Source organism: Urocampus carinirostris, chromosome 6 (assembly GCF_059441175.1).
Source record: "Urocampus carinirostris isolate Australia breed hairy pipefish chromosome 6, RoL_Ucar_1.0, whole genome shotgun sequence".
NCBI lineage: Eukaryota > Metazoa > Chordata > Actinopteri > Syngnathiformes > Syngnathidae > Urocampus > Urocampus carinirostris.
The window spans coordinates 24,876,112-24,888,819 of NC_142354.1; the positions used below are offsets into that span (position 1 = coordinate 24,876,112).

The 12,708-nt window shown below is 37.9% G+C and overlaps 1 protein-coding gene and 1 long non-coding RNA gene across 2 annotated transcripts in view; both read right to left on the bottom strand.

Moving 5' to 3' along the window:
* The window catches only part of crbn (cereblon), a 28,006-nt gene extending 22,599 nt beyond the window's left edge, over positions 1 to 5,407 (bottom strand). Inside the window, exons 1-4 of the mRNA XM_088338405.1 lie at positions 5,287 to 5,407; positions 4,975 to 5,093; positions 4,701 to 4,903; positions 3,338 to 3,487 (exon numbers count right to left, since the gene is read on the bottom strand). Coding sequence (XP_088194531.1) covers positions 3,338 to 3,487; positions 4,701 to 4,903; positions 4,975 to 5,093; positions 5,287 to 5,359 — 545 coding nt within the window. The 5' untranslated portion in view covers positions 5,360 to 5,407. The remainder of the gene's footprint in view (positions 1 to 3,337; positions 3,488 to 4,700; positions 4,904 to 4,974; positions 5,094 to 5,286) is intronic.
* A 3,379-nt stretch (positions 5,408 to 8,786) lies between these two features.
* Positions 8,787 to 9,948, bottom strand: LOC148364343 (uncharacterized). The gene is made up of 4 exons (XR_015850631.1): positions 9,837 to 9,948; positions 9,718 to 9,744; positions 9,303 to 9,325; positions 8,787 to 9,055 (listed from the first exon to the last, which is right to left on the bottom strand). It is a non-coding gene; the product is annotated as an uncharacterized LOC148364343 (long non-coding RNA).
* Between the last annotated feature and the right edge of the window lie 2,760 nt (positions 9,949 to 12,708).

A 12,708-nucleotide genomic window follows, 5' to 3' on the forward strand; every position in this document is an offset into this window, starting at 1 on the left:
ACTTTAGGGGTGGGCAACTATTTGGAGTCAGGGGCCGCATGTGACATATTATACTTCTTTTTAAATAGATTCGTGTCATCAAATCGGTTTTGAAACAACCACAATTACAGCAAAATAGTACATTAGGTCCCTATTCTAGAACGTCATTTGTTTGTTTTGAAGTATTACTGTAGTTTGTTTTTTTAAGTTTGTTTTTAGTATTTATGAAGTCGGATTTTTATTGTAGTTCTGTAGTTTTTTTTTGTTGCGTTACTGTAGTTTTATTTTTGTACTATTTTGTAGTATTTCTGAAGTAATTTTATGTAGTATTTCCATAGTAGTATTTTTTTTGTATTTCTGTGGTACTTTTGTTGTATTTCGAAAGTAGAGTTTCTGTGGTATATCTGTATTATTTTCATAGTACTTTTGCATTATTACAGTCGTTTTGTGATTAGAATATTTTTGTAGTATTACTGAAGTATTATTTTTTTTAGTATTTTTGTAGTTTATCTGTTTGTATTTTGTAGTATTTGTATATAAGAATTGTATTTCTGTAGTATTTTTGTAGTACAGTGTTACTGTAGTTTTATTTGTGTAATATTTCCACAGGAGAATTTTTGCAGTATCACTATCGGTGTAATTTACGGTATTACTGTTGGAAACCTCTCGTCGTAGTATTTTTGTAGTAATATTTCTCTGGTAGTTTTTTAACATTAAAGTATTATGTAATGGTATTTTTTTAGTATATCAGTAAAAGTATAATTGATGTATTTCAAAGCTGTATTTTTGTAGAATTTTTGCAATTTTTCCTTATTGGTATTTTTGTCATATTTCTTTGGTATTTTTGTAATATTACTATAGTTTTCTTTTTGTAGTATTTTTGGAGTAAATCATTTTGTAGTAGTATTTGTAATATAGTTTTATTGTTGTAGTATTCTTGTAGAAATACATGTTTTTATTTTCAGAATGAAAGCAAAATATTACATGAGGTCCGTGTTTCTTAAGTACTATATTTGATATTTAGTTTTGTAGTTATTGTGTAGTATTTTTGTTGTACTTCTGTAAAGGTAATTTTTAGTGGACACAACAAGCGACACTGAGGACAATGTTGGCCCCCAAAAAGTTAACCATTCTTGGGGCCCCCCTAATGTTTGCGGGGCCCTAAGCAGCTTATGCCTTGTCCAGGGTAGATTTTTTTCAGTGAAAACAATTCTATAGGTACAGTACACTGCCACAATGAAAGGTTTCAAACATTTAAACCTCAGCCTTGTGTTTGACACTCAAATAGTAAAAAAATTGCGCAAATTGATAATGTACATATGTTTTGTGTCTTCAACGGGTAAGGGTTTTTTTTTTGGCTTGGAGAAAATTTATGTTGTGATTATTTTATAATTTACTTTACTTTGATACATTTTTTTTATATTTTTACATTGTTATTTTTTACCTTTTTTAGTAAAACATTTAATTTTATATATATATATATATATATATATATATATATATATATATATATAATGGGCAATATCCAGCAGATACTGTTTTTACACTAACTTTTCACAGGAACTTGGTTTTGCTCTAAAAAAAAATTATAAAAAAATAAAGAGGAAAAATAAGATTTTGGGCGGGCAGAGGAACCTCAAATAACATGTCCACTCAAAAATTGTTACCAAAATCATTTACTCACACTGCCTCCTGAAAAACTGTATTTTTTTCGTGTGTAACTTTTATTTTAACCAAAAAAAAGAGTGCAAAGTTTAAGTACGTGTACCGTATATGATTTTAAGTCGAAAAATATTGCTGACCACAATCGCAAATCATTGGATGCAACAGGAATCAAACCCGGGTCACAGTGGTATGAGCGTTAGATGTTATCTCATTACCACACTGTTTTTATTCAAGGTAACAGAGATGAATGTTAGAGAATGGAGAATACAGAAAGTAGCCCTAAAAGATAAAAATGAAGGCAAAAAAGCACAACATGGGTAAAGGCTCTTTGGTGTGTCTGTCGATAAATCGGAATTTAAAGGTCATAAATGAATACACTATAAATTTTATGTTGGAATTGCATTTATAGTTTCCATTTCAATAAATAATTTTAACTATGGCCGCACATATTCAACATTTGTTGCTTAGTTTGAATTTAGAAAAAGTGAAACAAAATTGAATACCGATTTTTAAATAAAAATTAGGGATGTGCATTATAAGCAGGTGTAGGTTATACACGAGTGCGTGTTATACATGAACAAATAAAAACGGTAATTAGAAAACAGCAACCTGCTGCAACCTACTCTGCTGTTAACAGTGAAAGTGCTCGGATACTTGAAAACTAATAGGCTAATTATTAATCATTGATAAATATTAATTAATTTCTTCTTTTGTGTTCTGGTTTATGTAGCTTCCTCATCTTTTTCAGGGGACACCCTGAACTGGTTGCCAGCCAGCGGGCACACAGAGAAAGACAATTCACTCGCTTAGTCACACCTAGGGACAATTTGGACCGGCCAATTAATCTGACATGCATGTGTTTAGAGTATGGGAGGAAAACGGAGTGCCCGAAGGAAACCCACACAAGCACTGGGAGAACAAGCAAGCTCCACACGGGGAGGCTGCGGTAGCTGGACTTGATTAGACTTCATTAGAGCGGACATGCCAACTTACTGAATGAGAGAGCGAAAGAGAGAGAGAGAACAAATTGAGACCCAGATTCATTTAAAATCCGTTGATGTTTCATTTAAGTGAGGGCCGTAATTTGTTCAAAGCCCTGCCGAATGGCCGACTGAGAGAGCAAACCTGAGAGAGCAAACCTGAGAGAGCAAGAGATGCTCTGCTTTGGCGGCACAACGAAGGCGCGGAACACAAATTCTTCTCAGCGAGATGCAGGGAATGCAGAGCAGGTGTAAGCTCACAATACAATATGAAAGACACGATGGCATGAATTGGGATTGGAGATCTCAAGTCAAGGGGTGCTGGCCTATCAGTGGTATGTCAGTGTGGAAAGCGTTCTTTGCTTCATTTGTTTTTTTGATCATCTTTTTTTTTTTAAAACTGAATGGCCAATCGGCTTGAATATTGGCTGCCCGAAACATCCTCGATGATACTGGAGGTATCCGTTGTTTATTTTATTCAATGATTTTTTTCTAAATAAATATATTTTCCCAATCTTTTTGATTGATTGATTTTTTTTTTCCTGCAAAAGAGTGAACCAGTGATTACTGAAGCATAAAATAGTGACGGGTCTCTGTATTAAAATCCTACACCGCACCTTTGAGTAAAAGCTATTTTTCAAAAATGCATACATGAGCATTTAACAGCCACAATTCCAGGTATGTGAGTGAATTAGTAGATGATTTCAACATACCCATCTGCCTGAGTTCTAATGTCGTGGACTTTAAATCTCTGTCTGCCCACAGCCTTCACTTTGACCGTCTCAATACCGTACTCTTGCTCCACGCGGTACGCGTAGATTTCTGCTGTTGTTCCGAACTCCGCATCCAGCTCGCTTGAGTCACTGCAAAACAAAACAAACAGCACAACTTAAAAAGGCTGAACGGGTCAAATGTGGCCCCCAAAAATAATACTATTACTTATTTACGCTACATTGCGTTAGGTGTTTCATTGCAAATGGTGGGATATTTTATTGATTTGGATCGCGATTTAAAATTAGGGTGGAATGGTGGTTAATGAAGTCAGACCAGTTCACAGGCAATTCTCTTAGGGATAATGTAAGATATTTATTTTTTCTGCTGTGCCCCTTTTTGTCATAACTATTGCATATGTTGATCGTTTTAATTGTCAAGTAAGTGGTACTTCAACTTACAAATATTTCTACATACAAAAGTTTTAGGTCACAAAGTACCTGAACGAGAAAATATTGTCTCTAGTTACAAAGGCCTATTAAGGATACCAAGTAAAAAATACAGAACAGTTTGCCCTGCCATTTGCCGCTCCCAGATTTCTACCAGGCAATCCGGTGCGTTTGTGCTAATCCCGACATGCTCTTCATGTCCCCAGTCAAAGTTAAAGGGTAATAGAATATTTTTATTTTTTCCTTTAATCTTGTTTTTTTTGTACGGTGATCTAATTTTAACATACACTTGTTTCATGTTCTGATGCTTTTTTTATGATTTAATAAGAAAAATATCTTACTTTGCAGGGCTTCAAACGGATTAGCACATTTACATTCATAAAGCGTCTCTACTTACGAATGCTTTAGTTACAAAGCTACTTCCAGAACATATTGAATTCGTAAGTAGAGGTACCACTGCACTTGCTTGTGTGAAGCAGATTGTCTGAAAGATGGCATAAACAGCCCATGTAACCAGCAAAAACACTCCAAAATTCAACGCAAGCACCCCCCCAAATTATAGCATTTTCGAAATTCTCTGTTCCTTAGTTAGGGGCAGGATATACCTAAATATGATGAAAAATGCTCGATTAAAAAGAAAGGTAAAACAAAACAAAAATGTGAACAACGCAGCGTGGGAAATACTCCTTGAAATAGTTCAGTCTATTTGATTTCTAGCACCACTCTTGCTTTCGGCATAGCAGCAGAGTCTGTCAAAGCTCCAGTGTCAAACAGAATGCATCAGTCTCCAATCAGTACAATGCTTCTTCTGTATATGTATGTGTATGTACTCTATCATAAAATGAGTTATACAACTGTAATACAATGTCCTTGACATGCAATCGTATTTTTGCAGTATAGTTTGGCAGTTATGTACCTGTGTGCTAGCACAGCAAAGGTTCGATCCCTTTGTATGACATTCCTTATCATGCTGACCTCCTCCGTGCAAAAGAGCTGCAAAGGCAAGGTCTGCCCAGGCAGCAGCATCACTGCAGAGTGTGGCAGCACAGGAATAGTCTGACAGCTGTCGTCGTCGTGGACAGTGCGGCCGTGAAACTCCTCCATGTCTGAGCCAAGGTACTGTCGAAAGCCAGGAGTGCGGTTTCAAAACAAACACGTTAAGAGGGATTTGTGCAGAGTCCCTCACTCACAGCATGTGATGTAGGTAGACTTGGGTCGAATGTAATAACGCTGGGCTTCGTTGACGCCTCGTTGTCTCGGTCTTCGGACTCCATTTCATCTTCCTCCTCGTCTTCGTCCTCCGCGTTGCCTGTTTTGACACGGCGAGAGATACAAGTCACTGGAGAGGCAAAGCTAGCCATAAACGCAGTTGAAAGTTGTGCTACGGGAGGCTGCAGGTAGCCTGCCATCACGATAAAACATGTCATAATGACAGATTGGAATGATTACTTCCCGAGAGACGGGAAAGGAGACGGCTGTATACCGAAGAGTTGAGCACTTACCCGGAAAGAGCTGAAGCTGGTTGCCCATGTTTTCGTTATTGTTGTCTTCCCCACCGCCCCTCTCGTCGGCCATATCCTTGTTTACAGTATGAATTCTTCTTCTACTGTGTCATGGAGTGTGCTGGCTCGGGAGCGCCCTCCTTTGGGAGGGTGACATTTTAAAAGATGCGCGTCAACTCTCAAGAAGTATGGCGGTAGATTTATGTCTTTATCATTCAATCAAAAAAAGTCAAAAAAAGCCGTTTTAATCAAAGAAATAAAGTGTTTGAATGCAAAAACATATTTGATACTCAAATAATTGCATTTGAACACATTATTTTTATTTAAAATGTCTTCTTTGATTGAAGTAATCTTTTTTGGTGTTTGGGTCATGTTTTGTACAGTAACCACTTAACTGAGACAGCCCTGATTAAGGTAACCAATGATCTTCTCTGGCAATAGACTCCAGCGCTTCATCACTCTTGTTGCTGCTGGACCTTAGTGCTGCCTTTGACACTGTGGACCATAATATCTTACGTGAACGGTTGGAAAAATGGATTGGTCTCTCAGGAACCGACCTCTTATGGTTCAGATACTACCTCTCAGATAGGACGCACAGTGTTAAATGTGGTGAAGAGACATCTGAGCCTTTTAGTGTTACCTGTGGTGTTCCGCAGGGTTCAGTACCTGGCCTCCTTCTTTCCAGCATTTACATGCTTCCATTAGGTGATATTATTCGCAAGAATAAAATCAGTTTCCATTGCTACGTAGATGACACTCAACTATATCTTCTGATGGAGCATTCTGCCACACTAAACTGTGGACATTTGGAGGTTTGCCTCACTGAGATAAAAGAATGGATGTCACTCAACATCTTGTCCCTTAACTCTGAAAATACAGAAATGTTAATTATTGGTCCACCCAAATGCTTCTCAAAAACTGCTCTGAACATTGACAAATGTAATATCACCCAGAGTGACTCAGTCAAAAATGTAGGTGTCATATTTGACCCCGATCTGTCTCTTCAAACACACGTGAAGAATATTACTAGAAAAGCTTTCTTCCATCTTCGTAACATTGCTAAAATTCGCCCTATGCTGTCCCAGTCGGATGCGGAGATTATAATTCATGCGTTTGTTACCTCCTGTCTCAATTCCTGTAATGCACTACTCTCTGGTCTCCCGAAGTCCAAAATCAAGAGCCTCAGCTGGAACAAAATGCTGCACCGGTGCTTTTAACTAAGACAAGAAAGTTTGATCACATTATCCCGTTTTTAGTTAACCTGCCTTGGCTCCCTGTTAGCTTAAGATGTGATTTTAAGGATCTGTTGGTTGTACACAAAATCATGTATGAACTTGCTCCCTCATATCTTTCAGATTTAATTTCCCTCTATGTTCCGGTCCGGAGCCTTCGCTCTGAAAATGCTGGTCTTCTAGTGATCCCAAGAGCCAAGAAGAGATCCACAGTCCGTGAGCGTTTTCCATTCGGGCCCCGGTGCTATGGAATGCGCTTCCCCCTGAGATTTGATCAGCAACCTCAGAGGAAATGTTTAAATCTAAGCTTAAAACACACCTCAATTCTTTAGCATATGAACAACCTACATTTTATGTTGACAACATCTGTGTATTATTTGTTATTGCAACATCCATTGCAGCCTGGTCATCCTGGTACTTAGCACCCATTTCGTTTATAAAGTGAAAATATGTGCAGTCCCTTCTGAAAGTTTCTTCATTTTCCTCATGTTGAGGTTTTTAAGTTTTTCCTTACCCTCATGTAGGTTTTAGATCAGGGGAGAGTAATAAATAGTCTGTGTTTTGCAATAGTCCGTGCAGCCCTTTGAGACTCTTTGTGATTAAGGGTGTCACAAATAAACATGAATTGACTTACAACCGTATTTACCAACACAGCGGAATATTTGTGTCAAAATGATTCAGTCGGAAAAAACTTCAAAACTTTTTTCACTTAGTTAAAAAAAATGTTTAATTAAAAAAATTAAAAATCACTTCAAATGACTATTTGTGTAATTTATTTTAGCATTTAAACTCTTTGATTGAAAATTTATATTTTGATTGCAATAATAACTGCCCCAAAATAGCATTTTATTATTAGTGCTTTTGTAACTAATACTGTACATGTAATCATATTTTTACAATTTTAGTTTAGCGGGCATGGTTAAAAAGCCCGAGAGGCTGCATGTGGCCCATGGGCCCAAATTTGCCCATCACTGCTCTACATCAGATTTTGGAAATTAGTTTTGAAGATGCATGTTTTTTTTATTTAGCCAATAATATTAAATATCCTATGCCCTGCAACTGGCTGGCAACCAGTTCATCCACTGCCCGAAGAGGGCTGAGATGCTCTCAAGCGTGCGGACATTTTTCATATACTTCACTACTACAAACACAATAGCAACGTGAGACCCAGTTTGTCCTTTGAAGTCCCACTCATTTAAAGTTCATCATGTGTTCATTGACGTCAGTATCCTGCAGGACGACTTTGTTCTCACATTTGTCTCTTGTAACGTGAATAAAAAGTTTGATGAGAATAAATTATGCTTTATCCACCAGTAAATAGTTCTGCTCCACAAACCAGATTTCAAATCACAGCTATTCCAAAAATCATTCTTTTGGATTCCTAAAATACTAATTTATAATTTAGTTTGCATTGAACTAAGGATACAAGGGACTGCACAATACACAAAGAGGTAAGTATTAGTTTCAGGAGCGAGCAGCAGCAAGTCAACTGCAGGAGAGAGAGTGGGAAAGGTGAGAGGAGAGAAAGTGGGAAAGGTGAGATGGCACAACATTCATTTGGACAGGTAACTTAAAATTAGTTTTACCTGGTTATATCAGTATTATTTTCCCCCCATTTTATTAACACTCCACTTATTGAAACATGAATATTTTGTTTGTACATGATTCAATTGTTTGTTTGTACATGATTCAAATTGAATCTTTTCTTCCGGCGCCGTCACGAATGGCAGCCACTCCAGCAGCTCCCGTGTTATTTTCGATTGTTCTCAGCTCAGGGATGCTGCTGGAAATGTGAATTTCCCTTCGGGGATGAACAAAGTATCTATCTATCTATCTATCTAGTGTGCCAAATGGTGGATGCAATAATCATTTAAAAAAATTTGAAACGCACTAAGGTTCCAATTAAAGCATTTAGTGGCCACCAGTTTTTTTTGTGTGTTCCTGAATGTCGATTTTTGTAAACCTTTTGATATGCTTTGTATCAGATTATTTGAGAGCGATGATGCAACCTTTTGCTAGTGGATGTTGATCGAAGGTATTTTGCCAAGCATCCGCTATGTACTCACAATTGAGTCATGGATTAATCAAATAATGAGGCAATTGCAGGGGATCAGTTCTCTAGTTCCAATTTTATATTGGGTGAAGCACCGTTTTCACACTACGGAATTTTAATGGAAAACTTTACAGCTTCTAGAGCAATAGTCATAGCAAATTAAACTACACAATTGCATTAAAAGACTTAAACAGTTAAATGACTTCTAGAAAACGTTAGAACAGTGTTCATTTATTGTGTAGTACACCAAGTGACAGTTGCCAGACAAAAGATGTATCACGGTCCATGAAACAAAATGGCTGCATCTCAGATGTCAGTTCTGTCTTGTAGACCTTCACTGGGGGTAGTGAGATTTTCAAAAATCGCGATGGTAGGTCGCTCCAGCATCCAATGCGGTCTTGCAAGAAAGTCCCAACAGACTCCAGCCGGCACAAGGACGGTTTACTTGGACCTCTGCCTCATCTTTCGCCTTTTACGCTTCAGCCTGGGTTAGGGGAAAACAGTATTTTATGGAATTCCCATTGTCGATCAACAAGTATACGAAATTAGAGGAATTTTTGCTGTTGTGAATGCACCATCACGATTATAATTACTACTTTTAATTACGCCAATTTTGGCTCATTCATCCTATACAAGTCAACTAAATCGAACTACAGTAAGTAAGAAGGTACATTTATCAAACAGTGTTCGAAAACATACTGATCAAAGTGACAAAGCAATTCAACGCTTACCTACGCATGCGCTTCTTCCTCCACTGAAAGAGAACAAAACGTTAACCAACACGTGCGGCAAAATGAATACATGCAATGAGTGACTGGTTTAAATTCATTTGAGCAGATTAATAATTCATTCCGAAATACTTTAACACAGTCCACATAATAAATCCCACATTGCAGGAAATCACTCAAAGGTTCGCAAACGTGACCAAGCTAAAGTTAGGCCCATGTGTAGCATTAGCTTAGGTACAAATGCCGGATCACCCAATAAAATACTTACCACTTATAACGTTTATAAAGGGAAACGATCGCAAATGTGGTGAGTTTTAATGTAATTGTTTAATCTAATTATTTGAAAGTAACACATGAAGCAATTGCATGTTTACAGTTAACGGTAATCAGAAGGGGGCATTAAACATAAAAATCTTACCTTGGCTCTCATCGTGGGGAGTAGAATCTGTTCAATGGGAAAACAGATGAATATTAGTCACCGATTATTAAATATAGAAGGATTTCAATGGATTGTATGGTGAGAAGAATCACAAATACCTCACAACGAAGAGGGCAATGGAAAGAGGATGTGACGAAACACGAGGGCTGTATTTATAAGAGTGGTGACGTCATATTTACAGGCCGTTATTCCGTGTTCTTTGGCATGACGGGAGTAGTAGTCCTTAGTAGTGGACCCGCGTGAACGTGCGAGTAGCTCTGATCTCAAAATAACTCAAAGTACAAACATGACGTGATATAGGGGTAAATTATACAGCGACATTAAAGCTACTATATTGACGTTTAATACAAACGTTTGAAATTTTACTCTAGCGTTCATTATTCCCGTATTGTTAGAAAATGATATAATGAAATTGTGAATGTTTAATTGCTGTTAAAAGTGTCGATAAAAATTGTTCAAACCTCACATTATTTATTTGCTGTTAAAAGTGTCAATAAAAAATGTTCAAACTCAACTCATTATTCCCATACCTGCCAACCTGTACTGCATTTTAAGACGTGTACGACGTACAAGAAAATCTGTACGGAAAAACGCAAATTTGCCAATTATGGGTACCATCCGGTATACACCGACTATCACGAAACCCCAAATCAATCAAGTCAAACGAGTTCGCCGCGGTAGCCTCTACCTCTGTATCGGTTTTTTTTTTCGTTGCAAACGAAGCGACATCAGATTTCATGTGGTAGTTGTGTGGTGAAAGAAAGTCCGTCTCTTTTTACAGAACCGGATTTTTATGTGTGTTCAGGGCTCTGGGGAAGAAACTGTCTCTGAGTCTGTTTGTTTTTGTTTTGTGTGACCTGTAGCGCTTGCTAGAAGGCAGCAGGTCAAAGGTTGTGGCCGGGGTGAGAAAAGTCCTCAATGATGTTTTCTGCTCGGCTGAGGTAGCGAGAGCAGGCAATGTCCTCCAGACTGGGTAGAGAGCAACCAACGATTCTCTGGGCGGTGTTGATGAAGCGTTTTCCTGTCTGCTGCCGTGCACCCAGCATGCCACAGCGTAATGCAGTATGTTAGAATGCTCTCCACAGTGGCTTTGTAAAAGGACACCAGCAGCTGCTGTTTCAGATGATTTTTCCTGAGCACTCTCAGGAAATGGAGTCGCTGCTGGGCCTTCCCTACCACCGCTCTGGTGTTTGCAGACCAGGAGAGGTCATCTGAGATATCTTCACAGTCAAATGTGAAACTGGAGTGCCACGCCCAATTTCGTTGTCACAATATGTTCAACCCATTTTGTAACAATGACAATAAAGGTATATTCTATTCTATTCTATTCTTTTTAGGCTCAGCTCATTAAAGAGAGCTGTCTCTCAAACGGCTCACTTGCTTTGATGCATTATACTACGAATTATTATGTTGTATAAAGAAGTTAAGAAAAAAAAGGAAGTATAAAAGGAGAAAATGAAAAAGGACAGGTTTGTGGTTATCCCTTTAATCAGAATATTTCCATCAATAATTTAATGCAGAAAATTAATTCATAATTTGAATAAGAAAATGTATTCTACTTATTTATATTTGCATGTATTTTTTCCTTCTACAGCACAGGTGTCAAACAGGCGGCTCGCGGGCCAGATCAGGCCAGCTTTGGGATTGAATCCGTCCTGCGAGACAACAATCAGAGAAGCGCAAGAGAAAAACAAGCTGTAGGTTGAAATATGTCAACTTGATGTTGCCAAATCCAGGTGCCTCTCACAGACACTGTACTTGTATTTCTCTCTCTCTCTCTTTTCCACCCTTTTACTCTCACTGTCTTTGTCTCTTTCACTCTCTGTCTTTTAAACTCTTTTGCTCTAACTTCCTTTTCTCTCTCTTCATACCCTTCGCGCTGTCTTTTCTCTCCTTCTGTCTTTCTATTTGTGTTTGGATTTCTTTCCTCCTGTCCCTTTCTTTTCCCCCTCTCTCACGACTTTTTATCTTTTGTTACTCACGCTCTCTCACTCTTTTTCTTTATAATAAACCTCATTCATGTCGCGCAACTCAGTATCTTACAACAAAATGTTAATTAACAATATATGATATAATGAAACACATGTACAATACAACATGTTAAACTACATAACCATGTTTGAAAAAAAAAAAAAAATATGGTGTAAGATTATTTTGTAAGGAAAAATACGAGTTTGTAAGGGCACGGAGCCCTGGAGCTTGACAGGTATGTATATCATTATGGCGACTCACCATGATTAGCAGATTGTGTCTAGTCCATGGGTGGCAAACTCATTTTAGTTTGGGGGCCACATGCTAGAAAAACATTCTCACAGAGCAGACTAGTAAATAAAAGCGAAAGAGAGGAGGGGGGTAAAAAGAGGGAAAACGAGCACGAGAACAGGTGAAATGGGAGGGAAAAAAAACGAGAAATAAAGAAACTAACTTGCAAGAGAACAGGAGAAAGGCAAATAAGAGAAATAGGAAAAAAACACAAGAGATAAAAAAAGACACAGGGAGAAAAAACAAGAGAACGAAAGAGAATTGGGCAAAGATAGACAGGGGAGAGAAAAGGGGACCAAGAGGAAAAAAAAGACAAAACTAGAGAAATAGGGAGAGCAAAAGAGGAATTACTACATTGTTAAGCACTTTGGGAGGTTCTCTGTGACTTAAAAAGTGCTATATTAAATGCAGATCGTTTGCCATAAGAGTACAAGAAGTAGAGGCAGAGAAAAAGAAATCGAGAAAAGACAAAAGAGAAATGAAAGTGAAATAGAGGCAAATGGAAAGGGAGAAAGAGAACAGCTAGTTAATTTGTGAGTTGCTACCAATAGTGACATCTTAGACAAATTTAAAACTGCGGCTCGTTTTTCTTTCCAGAGACGTTTTGCTGGCTGCTTTCAATCTGTTGAGAGACCTGATCTGGCCTGCGGGCTACACGATTGAGAACCACTAGCCTAGGCACAGAAAGAAAAGCACATGACAATGATC